At 48.9% G+C, this 17634-nt stretch overlaps 1 protein-coding gene across 1 annotated transcript in view; it reads left to right on the top strand.

The window, feature by feature from the left end:
• Window positions 1-8335: 8335 nt before the first annotated feature.
• The window catches only part of crfb16 (cytokine receptor family member B16), a 71151-nt gene continuing 61852 nt past the window's right edge, over window positions 8336-17634 (top strand). Inside the window, 1 exon segment of the mRNA XM_070884031.1 lies at window positions 8336-8477. Within this exon segment, the coding sequence (XP_070740132.1) occupies window positions 8399-8477 (79 nt within the window). The 5' untranslated portion in view covers window positions 8336-8398.

Genomic DNA, 17634 nt, shown 5'->3' on the forward strand with positions numbered 1-17634 from the left:
GTCCCTTTAAAAATGGCCGAGTGCCACTGCACGTGCGTGCTCCAACGCGCACGCGCAGGGTTGCCGGCACGACGTTGCCTTATTTAAATTAGCCCTGCCCCCTACTACTTGTAGAATCGGCACGAGTCTGTTGCTCCGTCCCCCGCTGTTCTGTGCGTGCCGTGCCAAGCTGCTGAAAACCTACAGGGAGCCGCAGAATAGGCAAGTATTTTTTCGGCGCACTTTCCAGCGGGAAAAATGGGCGTCCAGGTCAGAGCTGCGCCTTTCTAGGCGCGGCCCGAAACTTGGGCCCAGTGTGGCAGTAGATGCAGCTGAAAATGTGTCTGTATATGTTGTGTGCAATGTTCCTGCGCAGGCCACTCACCGGCTTTTGCATGGATGGAACAACTTTGAATGCGCATGGATGCGCAAATTTGAGTGGGCCTTGCAGCCAGTTAAAGGCACTGTGAATGACAAAAAAAAACAGCGTGCACGTTGATTGTGCGTATACATGTCTGCACGTGTGTCTCCCAAATCAAGCGCTCTACTCGGAACTCCTTCATGGCAAACGAACCAAAGGTGGGCAGAGGAAACGTTACAGGGACACCCTCAAAGCCTCCCTGAAAAGGTGCAACATCCCTACTTACGCTAAACATCCGTAAGACAATGGTCCTCCACCAGCCTGTCCTCACCGCACAGCACTGCCCACCAGTCATCAAGATCCACGGCGTGGCCCTGGACACCGTGAACGACTTCCCATATCTCGGAAGCCTCCTATCACCAAGAGCAGGCATCGACGATGAGATCCAACACCGCCTCCAGTGCGCCAGTGCAGCCTTCGGACGCCTGAGGAAAAGAGTGTTTGAAGAGCAGGCCCTCAAAACTGCCTCCAAGCTCATGGTCTACAGGGCTGTAGTAAGACCTACCCTCCTGTATGGCTCAGAGACATGGACTATATACAGTAGACACCTCAAGCTGCTGGAGAAATATCACCAACTATGTCGCCGCAAGATCCTACAAATCCCCTGGGAGGACAGGCGCACCAACATCAGCGTCCTCATTCAGGCCAACATCCCCAGCATTGAAGCACTGACCACACTCGATCAGCTCCACTGGGCAGGCCACATAGTTCACATGCCAGACATGAGACTCCCAAAGCAAGTGCTCTACTCAGAGCTCTATCATGGTAAACAAGCCAAAGATGGGCAGCGGAAATGCTACAAGGACACCCTCAAAGCCTCCCTGATAAAGTGCGACATCCCCACTGAAACCTGAGAGTCCCTGGCCCAAGACCGCCCTAAGTAGAGGAAGTGCATCCGAGAGGGCGCTGAGCACCTCGAGTCTCATCGCCGAGAGCATGCAGAAACCAAGTGCAGGCAGCAGAAAGAGCGTGTGGCAAACCAGTCCCACCCTCAATCTGTCCCACCTGTGACAGGGACTGTGGTTCTCGTATTGGACTGTTCAGCCACCTAAGGACTCATTTTAAGAGCGGAAGCAAGTCTTCCTCGATTCCGAGGGGCTGCATTTGATGATGTGTACACGTTTATTATGTACGTGTGCTTGCGTGTGTACAGAAGCAAGGCCTCAACTACAGCATTGTACTGGAGTATTGCACATTGAATAGAAGGGAAAGAATGTGTTTTTAAGCTAATATCTAACTCCACAGTGACACACTCTGGTCTGACCTGTCAAGCTAGTTTGCTGAGAAGCTCCGAAAGAGAACAATGGAAACATCTGCCCTCTTGCTTTCTGCTCATTCACACCCTCTTCATGCGTCAGGGCATTTAGACAAGGCCATTTTCTGTAGCAGATGCACATTAGGCACAATGTGTGAGCAGTTTCAAAGCTCCTTACAGAGCACCAGGCCATCAAGGTCTTATCAAAAGTAGAGGCCCTAAAACCGGCCTGTGTGCTGGGCTGCTGCTAGTTTATTGTTCTGTGTCAGTGTGAGCTGTAGTTTTGTGTCAGGCACAAGAAGATATGTGAGTGACAATTGTAATGAAAACTCAGATTAATAAAGTCGACTAACTCGGATGCCCGGCATTGAGTTAGTCGACTTTACTTCAAACTCGGGTTACCAACACTCCAGGATGGACCTTGATTCTGCAGGAATTAAAGGTTTAGGGGACGAAATTGCCCCCAATGTTAAGGTCCATTACCATCAGCGCAGCGCTGAAGACACCGCCCACCTTCTGCCCCGCTCCCGATGCACTTCCGCCGTGCAGCCACCCGAAACACTGCCTGGACAATTTGAAAAAGTTTAAGAGGCCAAAATCCCTCTATTCTCCACCCCGAGGATTCGGGCGAAAAATAATCATTTAATTCGAATTATCTGTCCCGTTTGGAGCGGAGGACACCTCCGCGCCCTTAATCTCCTGCTGCAGAAAAATCATTTAAAGAATGGTGATTTTTTTCCCATTTTCTCTGAAGACTTTTATTTATTATTATGAAAATATTGGAGATGGGGGGGGAAGGCTGTTTGGCCATGTGGGGTGGTTAGAGGCAGGGGGGCCGAAATTGACCCCCACCCGAAAGGGGGCGCACACACCCTGTTTCAATGGTTTTTACCGCAGTTGTGGTTGAGGTCGCCTCTTCAGCGAGCTTCCGCTTTTTGTTGTTTTTTTCTACTTGGATCCGGAAGTTGCTCTTAATGGGGCCGGTGACAGCACCTGTTGGCGGCCCGGCCAAACCCGGGGGAATAACTGTCGGCCCAACATAGCAGTCGGTCGACAAAAAAAACATGGCGGCAACGGCAGTTCATCCTCCCCTTCCAGGGAAGCCGCACTGCCGTTGCAGAAGGCCACAGCCTCACTGGACCATCAGGAAAAAACAGGTTTTGGCACCGCCGAGCAGGCCGAGGATTTTCAGAGAGGAATGTCGCCATCGTTCCGGGGAGGGGGGGCGCAGAAGTGGATTGGCGATGCTCACGGTGATGACGCATTTACCATGGATCGGCAGCAGCGGAGCGTTAGGGGAAAGATCGGGGCACCGCCGGGAAACCTCGGAAGGGCAATTGGCCTATCAGCAGCCATTCCACAAAATGTCGGCGGCCACTGCACTCCGCAGTGTGGCTGTTGATTTGCGGTGGTAACAGGCCTTAAGGAGAGGGGCAATTTCGGCTCCAATAAGTCATGTGATGAAACCTCCAGAAGTACGTCCAACCAGAGTTGCCAGCCTTTGGCAGCATGCCAACCTGCTGCCACAGCTCGAAAGTAGCTAACTCAGCAAAAACCAGGGTTTAACCCACGCACGACCTTCTGGCTCTGCATGGTTCTGTGATGCACCATATGGTACCTTAGCCCCACTAGGCCACTGGGAATGCTTTCTGCTGATTTACCTTACAACAGCTCTGGCAATGGCAGTGGTTCCACAGTGGAAATGAGGCAGTTCTGTTGCCATGGTCGCATGGGGTAATCTAATACGGAAAAAAAAATTGTAAATCCAAAATGAAGGCACTAAATGTTAGAAATACACAGCAGTTATGTGAGCACCTGTAAAGGGAAAGAACAAGGCTAGTGCTCTGGCTATGTGCCCTATATTAGAACAGTTTAGATAAAAACGAAAGAACTTACATTTCTAAAGTGCCTTTCATGACCCTCAAGACGTCCCAAAGTGCTTTACAACCAATGCAGTATTTTTGAAATGTAGTCATTTGTAATGTAGGAAATGCAGTTGCCAATTATTCAACTGGAATATTGTGTCCAATTCTGGGCACTGCACTTTAGGAAGGATGTGAAGGCCTTAGAGAGGGTGCAAAAAAGATTTCCAAGAATAGTTCCAGGGATGAGGGATTTCAGTTACGTGGACAGACTGGAGAAGCTGGGGTTGTTCTCCTCAGAGCAGAGAAGGTTGAGAGGAGATTTGACAGAGGTGTTCAAAATCATGAGTGGTCTGGACAGAATAGATAGAGAGAAACTGTTCCCATTGGTGGAAAGGTTGAGAACCAGAGGACACAGATTTAAGGTGATTGGCAGAAGAACCAAAGGCGACATGAGGAAAAACCTTTTTATGCAGCGATTGGTTAGGATCTGGAATGCACTGCCTAAAAGTGTGATGGAGGCAGATTCAATCGTGGCTTTCAAAAGAGAATTGGATAAGTACCTGAAGGAAAAAAAATTGCAGGGCCGTGGGAAAAGGGCGGGGGAGTGGGACTAGCTGTAGTGCTCTTGCAGAGAGCCGGCATGGGCTCGACGGGCCGACTGGTCTCCTTCTGTGCTGTGGCTCAGTGGGTGGTACTCCAGGGACTTAAGCACAAGCAAATCTAGGCTGACACTCCAGTGCAGTGCTGAGGGAGTGCTACACTGTCAGAGGTGCCCTCTTTCAGATGAGACATTAAACCAAGGCCCCATCTGCTCTCTCAGGTGGACATAAAAGATCCCATGGCCACTATTTCGAAGAAGAGCAAGGTAGTTATCCCCGATGTCCTGGCCAATATTTATCCCTCAATCAATAAAACAAAAACAGATAATCTGGTCATTATCACATTGCTGTTTGTGAGAGCTTGTTTGTGCGTAAATTGGCTGCCACATTTCCCACATTACAAAAGTGACTACACTCCAAAAGTACTTCATTGGCTGAAAAGCACTTTGAGATGTCCTGCTGTCGTGAAAGGCCCTATATAAATGCAAGTCTTTCTTTATAATCATTCTATGATTCTAGGTGCTATTATAAATGTGAGTTGTTCATAAAATCATAAAATTATTAAGCACGTCATTTGGCCCATCATACCTGTGCTGGCTCTTTTAAAGAGGCTATCCAATTAGTCCCACTCCCCTGCTCTTTTCCAGTGGCTATGAAATATTTTCCTTTTCAAGTATATATCCAATTCCCTTTTAAAAGTTACAATTGAATCTGCTTCCATCACCCTTTCAAGACATTGCATTCCAGATCATAACAGCTAACTGCATAAAAATTATAATTCTCATCACCCTCTAGTTCTTTTGCCAATTATCTTCAATCTGTGGCCTCGTGCCAGTGGAAATAGTACTTCCTTATCTACTCTATCTAAACCCTTCATAAATTTGTAGTGCTCTATTAAATCTTCCGTCAACCTGCTCTGCTCCAAGGATAGCAATCCCAGCTTCTCTAGTTGCTGTTATTGAAACATTCAAAAGTATTTAAAGATTGTGCTACACTTAAATGTGGTAGTCATTAAACCCCACCAACAATACCTCCACAACCAGCAATGAGATGAATGATTAATTAGACTGTTTTTTCTGCGGTGTTGGATGAGGGAGGTATGTTAGCCAAAAGAATTCCCTGCTATACTGTGAACTTTTGATGTCCGTGGGATTTTTGATGCCCATATGACCCACTGGACAGGGCAGCAGGGGCTTAGCTTCAATATCATGTCAACTGTAGCTCAGTGGGTAGCACTCTTGCCTCTGAATCAGAACATCGTGGGTTCAAGTCCCACTCGAGGGTCTTGAGTATGAAAAACTCTATGCTGACACTCCAGTGCAGTGCTGAGGGAGTGCTGCATTGTTGGAGGTGCTGTCTTTTGGATGAGACGTTAAACTGAGGTCCCGTCTGCTCTCCCAAGTGGACGTAAAATATCCCATGGCACTATTTCGAAGAAGAGCAAGGAGATTATCCCCGGTGTCCCGGAAAAAATTTATCCCTTAATCACCATATCAAAAACACAGATTATCTGGTCATTCTCACATTGCTGTTGGTGGAGCCACTTACCAACAAGGACAGACTTTGACGACGAGATTCAACACCGCCTCCAGTGCGCCAGTGCAGCTTTCGGTCGCCTGAGGAAAAGAGTGTTCGAAGACCAGGCCCTCAAATCTGCCACCAAGCTCATGGTCAACAGGGCTGTAGTAATACCTGCCCTTCTGCATGGCTTAGGGACATAGACCATGTACAGTAGACACCTCAAATCGCTGAAGAAACACCACCAATGATGTCTCTGCAAATCCCCTGGGAGGACAGACGCACCAACGTTAGCGACCGCCACCAGGCCAACATCCACAGCATTGAAGCACTGACCACACTCGATCAGCTCCACTGGGCAGGCCACATTGTTCGCATGCCTGACACGAGACTCCCAAAGCAAGCGCTCTACTCGGAACTCCTTCACGGCAAACAAGCCAAAGGTGGACAGAGGAAACGTTTCAAGGACACCCTCAAAGCCTCCTTGATAAAGTGCAACATCCCCACCGACACCTGGGAGCCCCTGGCCAAAGACCGCCCTAAGTGGAGGAAGTGCATCCGGGAGGGCGCTGAGCACCTCAAGTCTCATCGCCGAGTGTATGCAGAAACCAAGCGCAGGCAGCGGAAAGAGCATGTGGCAAACCAGTCCCACCCGCCCTTTCCTTCAACGACTGTCTGTCCCACCTGTGACAGGGACTGTGGTTCTCACATTGGACTGTTCAGTCACCTAAGTAGAAGCAAGTCTTCCATGACTCCGAGGGACTGCCTATGATGATGGCTGTTTGTGGGAGCTTGCTGTGCGCAAATTGGTTGCCCCGTTTCCCACATTACAACAGTGACTGCACTCCAAAAATATTTCATTGGCTGTAAAGTGCTTTGAGACGTCCGGTGGTTGTGAAAGGCGCTATATAAATCCAAGTCTTTCTTTTTCTTTTTCATCCAAAAGACAGCACCTCTGACAATGCAGCACTCCCTCAGTACTGTACCGGAACATTAATCTAGATTATAAGCTCCAATCATTGTAATAAGCTCAAACTCACAACTTAGTGAGCTACAGTGAGAGTGCTACCCACTGAGCAAGTCTCAGGCACACTTTGACACAGTTTGTAAAAGATTTAGCATGTTGGGTCAGTGATTGGCTTATTATTATTACCCTTGGATCAGTTTGTAGCACTCTTGCCTCTGAGTCTGAAAATTGTGGGCTCAAGTCCCACTTTAGAGATTATGACCCTGATATTTACAAGGCCGTACATTTGGAGCGGGGGGAGTTGGAGTTATGGACGGGACACCTGAAAGTACGGGCACCCTGAACGTTCCGCAGTTTTTAACTGCATGACGTCTTTTATATTTTTCTCTGCAGGTTTGGCACGCTGATTGACAGGCCTATTGGGCGGGAGAGCCTCCAACACAAGGCCGCATCTGAGCAGAGAGGCACGGAGAGATTGCAGTCGGTGGCATCTCATGGTGGTCAGAGGGGAGAGATCACGGAGGGGTGGAGCGGAGTCAAGGGTGCGGGGGGGGGGGCGGTGGGTTTACAAGATGGTGGTCAGGAGGGTGAGCTGGTCGTCGGGGGGAGAGAGATGGTGGTCGGGGGGAGAGAGATGGTGGTCGGGGGGAGGGGGGGCGCGAGAGATGGTGGTCAGGGGGGGGTGAGATGGTGGTCGGGGGGGGGGGCGAGAGATGGTGGTCGGGGGGGGTGAGATGGTGGTCGGGGGGGGGGCGGCGAGAGATGGTGGTCGGGTGGGGGGGGGGGTGAGATGGTGGTCGGGGGGAGAGAGATGGTGGTTGGCGGGGGAGATAGATGGTGGCCAGGGGGAGGAGACAGCACAAGCGAGGAGTGAAGCAGGTAAGCTTGCTGGTCCTAAAGGAAACACTGCTGCTCCTCCTGGCCCACAAGCAGTGCTGTAAAGGCACTTACCTTATGGACCGGCCCTTCTCTCCTTTTACCTGCCGGCTATCCCGTTTCAGAGGCCCGGGAAACCCGGCCGACATAAGTTAAAAATAAAAATCTTGTTAAAATGGAGGCACGCAGCCTCCTTAAAAGTTGTTACCGACTGACCCACCTCCTGAGAGCGGATTGGTCAGCTCCCCCTCCATGCCCCCGTTCTGTCTCCATTCAAACCAGAAGCGCGAAGGTTTGCGGTGGGTTGGAATCTCGCGTGCCTCGGGCCTACCCGTTCCAGCACACAGACCGGTCCCTGCATCACGTGCACGAGCCAGCGCTCTCCATTACCTGCTTTATTATCTCATTGCTGTGTGTGGGAGCTTGCTGTGCGCAAATTGACTGCTGTGTTTCCCTACATTACAACTGTGACTTCACTACAAAAAGTGTGGCTGAGGCTGAGGTTGTGTAAGGCACTGTAGAAATGCAAGTTCTTCCTTATTCTGGTGAGCAGCACCAAAGGGTGCTTTGCAGCACTTAGCAGAGAGTTAAATTATTGTTGCGATGAGTCAGTGATGAACACTTTGCTGTGTTTTTGTTGCAGCGAGATAAATATCTCTTCTTCCCTGAAGGCATGTGCATAACATCCTCCTATTTAAAAAAAATGTTTTCGCAATCAAGGCTGCCGATACTCAGCAGGAGAATGTGAAATGACAAGGCAAGGTATGATTCGCAGATGTCCAAAAGCCTGGGAGCACTGCAACACAGCACGAGCGCCGGGCTTGTGAAGAAAAAGAAGCGAACAAACAAGAGAGGCAGAGCGAGCGAGGAAGAGACCGAGAAGAAAATGTACGGCAAAAGGAAAGAACGCAATCCAGAATGGTTTTAAGACGATTTCTAAATGCCATGGGACACGTCGTGCTCACATCAGTCTTTCTGGTTTCAACATCGGGAAGAGGTAGGTGCATGTAGGTGAGGGGTTGGATTACACTCTGAGTCACAGCACTCCCAGGTGTGTGGAATTTTCGTTCAGAGAATTTAAGTTAGTGAGGGGGAAAATAAAAAACAATGTGAAACAGGTAGTCAAGGAAATTATAAACATATGTCCTTAAATTGGAAACAATGCTTTTAAAGTATCGCTTCCCAAGATCTTTTCTTTTCTGAGTTTGTTGGGAATTACTTTCTGTGACACAAGCACCACTTGAGGTTAAATAAATTATAATGTTTTTGCAACAGTGTGTAAACTAGCCCTCTTGCACTGATAGATTCTGTAATGTGAGAAGTGTGAAGGTGGTTTGAGCTTTGAAGGTATGTCATTAGTTCGGAGGAGGTTGTAGGAACCCGTGTATCCAAGCTGGGAGGGGAGTGGAGTACCGAGGTTCTCCATGGTGGCCTGCTGCTCGCTCAGACGGTTATGCATCACTGCACAGGTGTGGATTCCTTTATAGGCGACCCCACACTGTGCAGGCCACTTGCACTACACTTGTATACAGACCCTGTGTATACCGAATCCCTGGGCTCAGAAACTGAAAGCAACTTCAAGGTAGCCATCTGGGCTGCAGCTTGCATGTCATTTGGGCTTACTCCTCTTCGCTTGGGCTCTCTCCTGAAATTGAGTAAACAGCCAACTACACGCCCCTCTGCACCGCCCCCCTCCCTCGCCTTGCACCCAATGTTTCTGTAATGTATTCACCTGTGAGTATGCTCACAAGTTTGTAGGGCTGCACTAAAATTAAAAAAAACAACAAAAAAAACAAAAAAGAGGGCTGTTATAAGTGTCTGGAGTGTCTCCCAGATCGGGGGGCACTTGACCTCATGTTTATTTGTTTACTCTGAAAGAGTTGTAGGGCTGCACTAAAATACAAAAAAAAACAACAAAAAAAAGAGGGCTGTTATAAGTGTCTGGAGTGTCCCCCAGATCAGGGGGCACTCGATCTAATGTTATTTTGTACCCCAAAAAGAGTTGTAGGGCTGCAATTTATTGCCCCCCAAAAAATCACAAAAAAACCCAAAAAAGTTTAAAAAAATACAAAAAAAAAGGGCATTTGAAAAGTGGCTGGAGTGTTTCCCAGATTAGGGGGCACTTGATTTAATGTTTATTTTGTCTCCCTCCCCCGCAAAAGAGTTGTAGGGCTGCACTTCAGTCTCACACTCCTGATCTTTGGCCACCCGGTGCGGAAGTGGAGCGGGCAGGTCAGAGGGCCTCCTCGTAGGACTGCTCCTGGGCACGGCCAAGGAGGCCACTAACCGGTCCAGGCAATGGATGGTCGAGAGGGTCATTCAGCCCGATTGCCTGCCTCTCTTCCGTGGTTACATCCGAGCCAGGGTGTCCCTAGAGATGGAGCACGCGGTGTCCACCGGTACGCTCGCGGCCTTCCGCGAGAGGTGGGCGCCGGAGGGACTGGAGTGCATCATCACGCCCGGCAACCAAATTTTAATTTGATTTTATGTTTTAAAGGTTAATTTGTTTTAATTGCCGGGGTTTTTAGTGTCCCCCTCCCCTTTTATAGAGGGCACTTGTAAAATATGGAATTTTAATGCCCTAAAAAAAAACACCAAAAAAAAACCTACAAAAATACAAAAAAAACAAAAATAAAGAAGGCCTTGGGAATTGTTTGGAGTGTCCCCCAGATTTAATGTTTATTTGTTTACTCCAAAAGAGTTGTAGGGCTGCACTTCAGTCGCACACTCCTGATCTTTGGCCACCCGGTGCGGAAGGGGAGTGGGCAGGTCCGAGGGCCTCCTTGTAGGACTGCTCCTGGGCACAGCCAAGGGGGCCACTAACCGGTCCAGGCAACGGGTGGTCGAGAGGGTCATTCAGCCCGACTGCCTGCCTCTCTTCCGTAGTTACATCCGAGGCCAGGGTTTCCCTGGAGATGGGGCACGTGATGTCCACCGGTACGCTCGCAGCCTTCCGCGATAAGTGGGCGTCGGAGGGACTGGAGTGCATCATCACCCTCGCCAACCAAATTTTAATTTGATCTAAGTTTCCATTAAAGTTTTATTTGGAAATTTGTGGTTTTAGTGCCGAGGCCAAAGTGGGACACTTGAGTTAAAGTTACAATTAAAATAGTTGTAGAACTGTTGAGTTGTGAATGGCTTAGACAGTCATGTGATGTTCACAAGACTCAATAAAACCCCAGCCAGTTGGCTTCAGGGGATCCACGATGAGGCAGGTGTTTGTGAGCTTGGTGGATAAACTGGTAATGTGTAGTGTGATTGTTAAACCTTTGCTAATAAACCTATTAGTTCTTAATAGCAATGTGTTGCTATCAATTCTTAAGCAACGAACCCTTGAAGCAAATACATTACAGTTGCCATTGTTGCTGTGGGTTGTGCAGCTCCTGAGAAATGCTCAGTTGGGGCTGGTCAGTGGGCAGTAGTATTGACTCTCCTTGGACAGCTATAGAACTATCACTGTTAATTTGAGGCAGTGAATGAGTGAACAAAGAGATAAAGAACAAAATGTAAAAGAGACTAGACATAAGATTCCAACCTCAACACTTCCTCAGTCCTTCTGTGCTCAGAATCTTCATAATCTGCTTCTCACAATGTGCCAAGGGTCACAGCTTAGATACCCTGCACATACTGCTTCTGGTTATGTGCAGCCTTTTTGTACAAGCAGAGATAAAAGGAACGTACGTTAGAAGGAGGAATATGAGAAACAATGTGTGTTCCGGCCATCAGTCACCTTATGTGAGTGTGTGAGTATGCAGGATTCAGATATCTGGCACTGGCAGCATACATTTGCCATAGTTAATGGGCCGTCAGACATCAGATAAACAAACTGATAGGAGAACATTACACACTGCCCTGGTACAATATGCATATACCTGTGTACCTAGAATGCAAATTATCAGTTACCTAAATGCAGTGAATCATCCATCTGTGACAGTGGTATGCTGAAGATGTACTGTGAGCCAATATTGTACAATGAAGTCACGTGTTAGCATGCTTGCAATAACACCACCACCATCCACAACTTTAAGAATGTACCACAGCACCGCACAGATAGGTGTTAGGAAATATGAGCGCTGAGGCAGGAAGGGAGATGTATGGGGCCATGATCCAAATCCTGGTTGAACAAAATGGATTTTGAAAAGGATTTTAAAGGAGTTTCAGAAGTTAGGGAGATTTAAGAAAGAAAGGAAGAGCTTGCCTTTGTATAGCTCCTTTCACAACCTCAGGACATTCCAAAGTGCTGTACAGCCAATGAGGTGCTTTTGAAGTGTAGTCACTGTTGTAACAGAAGAAGCACAGCAGTCAACTTGTGCACAGCAAGCTCCCACAAACAGCAATGTGATAATGGCCAGATCATCTGTTTCAGTGATGTTGGTTGATGTTAGGAAGGGGATTGCAGATACTTGAGCCCAGGTGACGGAAGGCTCTGCAGCCAATGGTGGAGCAAAGGGCAGATGGGTTGCACAAAAGGCCAGAGTCAGGAGAATGTTCAGGAGGGATGGGGGATAGGGTTGGAGGAGATTTCAGAGTTAAGGTCGGGTTGAGGCCATGAAGTGATTTAAAGCCAAGGGCAAGGGTATTAAATTTAATTTGTTGTGGGACAGGGACCCAATGGAGGCCAACAAGGACTGGGATGATGGGTAACTGAGTCCTCGATTTTAACTCCCCCGCCTGTCGGTAACCATGCTGGGGCGAGGGGTAGTTAAAATGATGCCACTCAATTGCCCCCCTCTGATTTCCCCTGCCTTCTTATGATGGGCAAGCAGGGCGCCCGGGGTTCTTCTTTAAACATGCCAAAACCCGTGCTACTGTATTAATTATTATGATGTTATTATTGGAGAAATCACTTGTAGCTGGCTATCAGAGAATGAAAATGTCACGTTGATGCAGTCGTGGGCACTGCTGTGAGGTTGGATCTGAAGCCCATGGTTGGTCCAGAGACAGCATTGAATTGTTGTAGCTGACTGACTGTGTGTCATGGGCACCAGCAGTAAATTGTACCAACACCGTTCCACTCCCCAGCATCAACATCCCCTGCCCTGATCAGCTTGAAAAAAAGCATAAACATATTTTGAAAAAAGGGAAATTAATTGGAGGAACTGTTTGCAATGTTTCCTTGCCTCAAAGGTTATGCAAAGCAACTAGATTGTGCTAGTGGATGGGAAGTGTGAAATAAAGCTGGTTGGTTTTGTTTATTCAGGCTTGCTTTCTCTCTTTTATTCTGTTCTTTCTGGCTGTCTCTATCTTTCACCCTCACCATCATCCATTTCCTAATATGTGAATGAAAAAGAACTAGAGGCTCGGCGGAGCTTCTATTGACATTGGTGCCATTTTAAGGCGGGCAACTGGGGAAAACCAGCTGACATTCAGGTGTCAGCCATGGCTCAGTGTAGAAACTCCTACATGGCAATCGAGCCCCAGGTGGGCAGAGGAAACATTTCAAGGACACCCTCAAAGCCTCCTTGATAAAATGCAACATCCCCACCAACACCTGGGAGTCCCTGGCCAAAGACCACCCTAAGTGGAGGAAGTGCATCCGGGAGGGCGCTGAGCGCCTCGAGTCTCATCGCCGAGAGCATGCAGAAAACAAGCGCAGGCAGCGGAAGGAGCGTGCGACAAACCAGACTCCCCACCCACCTTTTCCTTCAACCACTGTCTGTCCCACCTGTGACAGAGACTGTAATTCCCATATTGGGCTGATCAGTCACCTGAGAACGCACTTTTAGAGTGGAAGCAAGTCTTCCTCGATTTCGAGGGACTGACTATGATGATGAATGGGTAGTGCTCTCGCCTCTGTGTTGGAAGGTTGCGGGTTCCAGTTCCGCTCCAGAGACTTGAGCACATAATCTAGGCTGACAGTTCAGTGCAGTACTGAGAGAACGTGGCACTGTAGGCAAGGACGGATTAACCATAGGGCGCAGGCCCACCAAAGAACATAGGCCCACCAAATAAATGTAGGAAAGAAAATATAAGGCCTCCCAAATAGGTTGAATAGAATAAACAATACGATTGACGGCACAAATCATTATAAATGGGTATGAATTGGTGGCCATTACTGAAACGTGGTTGCAGGGTGGCCAAGACTGGGAATTAAACATACAGGGGTATCTGACGATTCGGAAAGATAGACAAGAAGGGAAAGGAGGTGGGGTAGCTCTGTTAATAAAGGATGATATCGGGGCAGTTGTGAGAGACGATATTGGCTCTAATGAACAAAATGTTGAATCATTGTGGGTGGAGATTAGAGATAGTAAGGGGAAAAAGTCATTGGTGGGCGTAGTTTATAGGCCCCCAAATAATAACTTCACGGTGGGGCGGACAATAATCAAGGGAATAATGGAGGCATGTGAAAAAGGAACGGCAGTAATCATGGGGGATTTTAACCTACATATCGATTGCTCAAATCAAATCGCACAGGGTAGTCTTGAGGAGGAATTCATAGAATGCATACGGGATTGTTTCTTAGAACAGTATGTTACAGAACCTACAAGGGAGCAAGCTATCTTAGATCTGGTCCTGTGTAATGAGACAGGAATAGTAAATGATCTCCTAGTAAAAGATCCTCTTGGAATGAGTGATCACAGTATGGTTGAATTTGTAATACAGATTGAGGGTGAGGAAGTAGTGTCTCAAACGAGCGTACTATGCTTAAACAAAGGGGACTAAAGTGCGATGAGGGCAGAGTTAGCTAAAGTAGACTGGGAACACAGACTAAAGGGTGGCACAATTGAGGAACAGTGGAGGACTTTTAAGGAGCTCTTTCATAGTGCTCAACAAAAATATATTCCAGTGAAAAAGAAGGGCGGTAAGAGAAGGGAATACCAGCCGTGGATAACCAAGGAATTAAAGGAGAGTATCAAATTAAAAAACAATGCGTATAAGGTGGCCAAGGTTAGTGGGAAACTAGAAGATTGGGAAAATTTTAAACGACAGCAAAGAATGATTAAGAAAGCAATAAAGAAAGGAAAGATAGATTACGAAAGTAAACTTGCGCAAAACATAAAAACAGATAGTAAAAGCTTTTACCGATATATAAAATGGAAAAGAGTGACTAAAGTAAATGTTGGTCCCTTAGAAGATGAGAAGGAGGATTTAATAATGGGAAATGTGGAAATGGCTGAGACCTTAAACAATTATTTTGCTTCGGTCTTCACAGTGGAAGACACAAAAACCATGCCAAAAATTGCTGGTCACGGGAATGTGGGAAGGGAGGACCTTGAGACAATCACTATCACTAGGGGGGTAGTGCTGGACAGACTAATGGATCTCAAGGTAGACAAGTCCCCTGGTCCTGATGAAATGCATCCCAGGGTATTAAAAGAGATGGCGGAAGTTATAGCAGCTGCATTCGTTATAATCTACCAAAATTCTCTGGACTCTAGGGAGGTACCAGCGGATTGGAAAGCAGCAAATCTAACGCCTCTGTTTAAAAAAGGGGGCAGACAAAAGACAGGTAACTATAGGCCGGTTAGTTTTAATATCTGTAGTGGAGAAAATGCTTGAAGCTATCATTAAGGAAGAAATAGCGGGACAGCTAGATAGGAATAGTGCAATCAAGCAGACGCAATATGGATTCATAAAGGGGAAATCATGTTTAACTAATTTACTGGAATTCTTTGAGGATATAACGAGCATGGTAGATAGAGGTGTACCGATGGATATGGTGTATTTAGATTTCCAAAAGGCATTCGATAAGGTGCCACACAAAAGAGTCAGAGGAATTGTATTAGCATGGATTGAGAATTGGCTGGCTAACAGAAAGCAGAGAGTCGGGATAAATGGGTCCTTTTCGGGTTGGAAATCGATGGTTAGTGGTGTGCCACAGGGATCGGTGCTGGAACCACAGCTGTTTACAATATACATAGATGACCTGGAAGAGGGGACAGAGTGTCCTGTAACAAAATTTGCAGATGACACAAAGATTAGTGGGAAAGCGGGTTGTGTAGAGGACACAGAGAGGCTGCAAAGAGATTTAGATAGGTTAAGCGAATGGGCTAAGGTTTGGCAGATGGAATACAATGTCGCAAAATGTGAGGTCATCCACCTTGGAAAAAAAAGCAGTAAAAGGGAATATTATTTGAATGGGGAGAAATTACACCATGCTGCGGTGCAGAGGGACCTGGGGGGTCCTTGTGCATGAAACTCGTGCATGAAACTCTTTTGAGTTAACCTACAAAACATAAAACATGTATCCGTGCCACCCGACCTGGATGACACACACAAGACATTTACAAGGCCCTTTTTTTTTTTTTTTTTTTTGGCACTAAAATCACAATTTTTCCTTTTTCCAGTGCCCCCTATAAAAGGGAAGGGGACACTAAAAGCACCGGCAATTAAAACAAATTAACTTTAAAACGTAAAATCAAATTAAAATTTGGTTGCCGGGCGTGATGATGCACTCCAGTCCCTCCGGTGCCCACCTCTCGCGGAAGGCCGCGAGCGTACCGGTGGACACCGCGTGCTCCATCTCCAAGGACACCCTGGACCGGATGTAAGAGCGGAAGAGAGGCAGGCAGTCAGGTTGAACGACCCCCTCGACCGCCCGCTGCCTGGACCGGCTGATGGCACCCTTGGCCGTGCCCAGGAGCAGTCCTACGAGGAGGCCTTCGGACCTACCCGCTCCCCTCCGCACAGGGTGCCCAAAGATCAGGAGAGTGGGACTGAAGTGCAGCCAGAATTTCAGGAGCAGCCCCTTCAAATAATGGAACAGGGGCTGCAACCTTGTGCACTCAATAAAAACATGGAACACGGACTCCTCCAGACCGCAGAAATTGCAGGCGGCCTGGGAGTCCGTGAACCGGCTTAAAAATTTGTTGCACGGCACTGCTCCGTGCACCACCCTCCAGGCCAAGTCCCCGATGAATAGTGGGAGGACCCCTGCGTAGAGTGCCCTCCATCGGGGACCCCCGCCTCCTCCGGACGGCAAGATGGTACGCCATGGCGTGTCCGGACGGCCGGCGAGGATGGCAAAGTTGAGGGTGTGCAGGAGCAGCCCGTACAGGAAACCCCTCCGCGCGGAACTGAAAGGCACGGAGGGGATTTCCCCGAGGCGGCTCAAGTTGTGAGGCGCCGGCCCCCGAGGGAGGTTCCGGGGTTTGGCGCCGATGAGGAATTCCGTCCGGACGGGGGTCAGTTCGGACGGGATCTCCCCACGTGCTTGAGCCTCCTCGATGCACCTAACGGAGTCAGGGCCCAGAGCTGTTTTTAGCGACTCGATGGCATCGGCCGCGTGGCGGACGTTGGCAGAGTTTAGGCGCCGCGCCAGCGTGTCTGGCGCCATCCAGCCCGCTCCTCCGCCATCGAGCAGGTCCCTGACCCTGGTCACCTCACCAGCCACAGCCCTCTCTTCCGACCGCCACATGAAGCCTCGGCCGTGGAGGTACGGATTCCCGAGCAGCGGCTCCTGCAGGACGGCCGCCACTCCAGCCGGCGGAGAGCTGCGCTTGGTGGAGACTTTGTTCCAGACCCTGATGAGTTCCCTGTAAAAGACAGGCAGCTCCCGGAGGGCGGTCCTGGCACCCCCCAAGTTCACAAACAGGAGCTGCGTGTCATAATTGAGGTCGAGCTGCTGGCGGAAGAAATACCTCGCCAGAGCGCACCACCTAGGAGGGGGCTCGACGTAAAGGTATCTCTGCAGGGTCTGAAGACGGAAAGTCGCGAGCTGGGCGCTGACGCACACCAACGACTGACCGCCCTCCTCAAGCGGGAGACTCAAGACCGCGGCAGAGACCCAGTGCTTCCTGTTGTTCCAGAAGAAGTCCACCAGCTTCTTCTGTATCTTGGCGACAAACGCAGGGGGAGGGGTCAAAGTGACCAGCCGGTACCACAGCATTGCGGCCACCAGCTGGTTTATGACTAGCGCTCGACCCCTGTAGGACAGCACTCGGAGCAGTCCTGTCCAGCGCCCTAGGCGAGCGGCGACCTTGGCCTCCAGCTCCTGCCAGTTCGCCGGCCAGGCTCCCTTGTCGGGGCTAAGGTAGACTCCCAGATAGAGGAGATGGGTCGTGCTCCAGGCAAAAGGCCTGAGCTCCTCCGGCAGGGAGTCCACCCGCCACTGACCCACCAGGAGTCCGGAACATTTCTCCCAGTTGATCCTGGCGGAGGACGCGGCCGAGTAAATCTCCTGGCACTCACGCATCCTCCGCAGGTCCGCG

Source organism: Pristiophorus japonicus, chromosome 6 (assembly GCF_044704955.1).
Source record: "Pristiophorus japonicus isolate sPriJap1 chromosome 6, sPriJap1.hap1, whole genome shotgun sequence".
NCBI classification, from domain to species: domain Eukaryota; kingdom Metazoa; phylum Chordata; class Chondrichthyes; family Pristiophoridae; genus Pristiophorus; species Pristiophorus japonicus.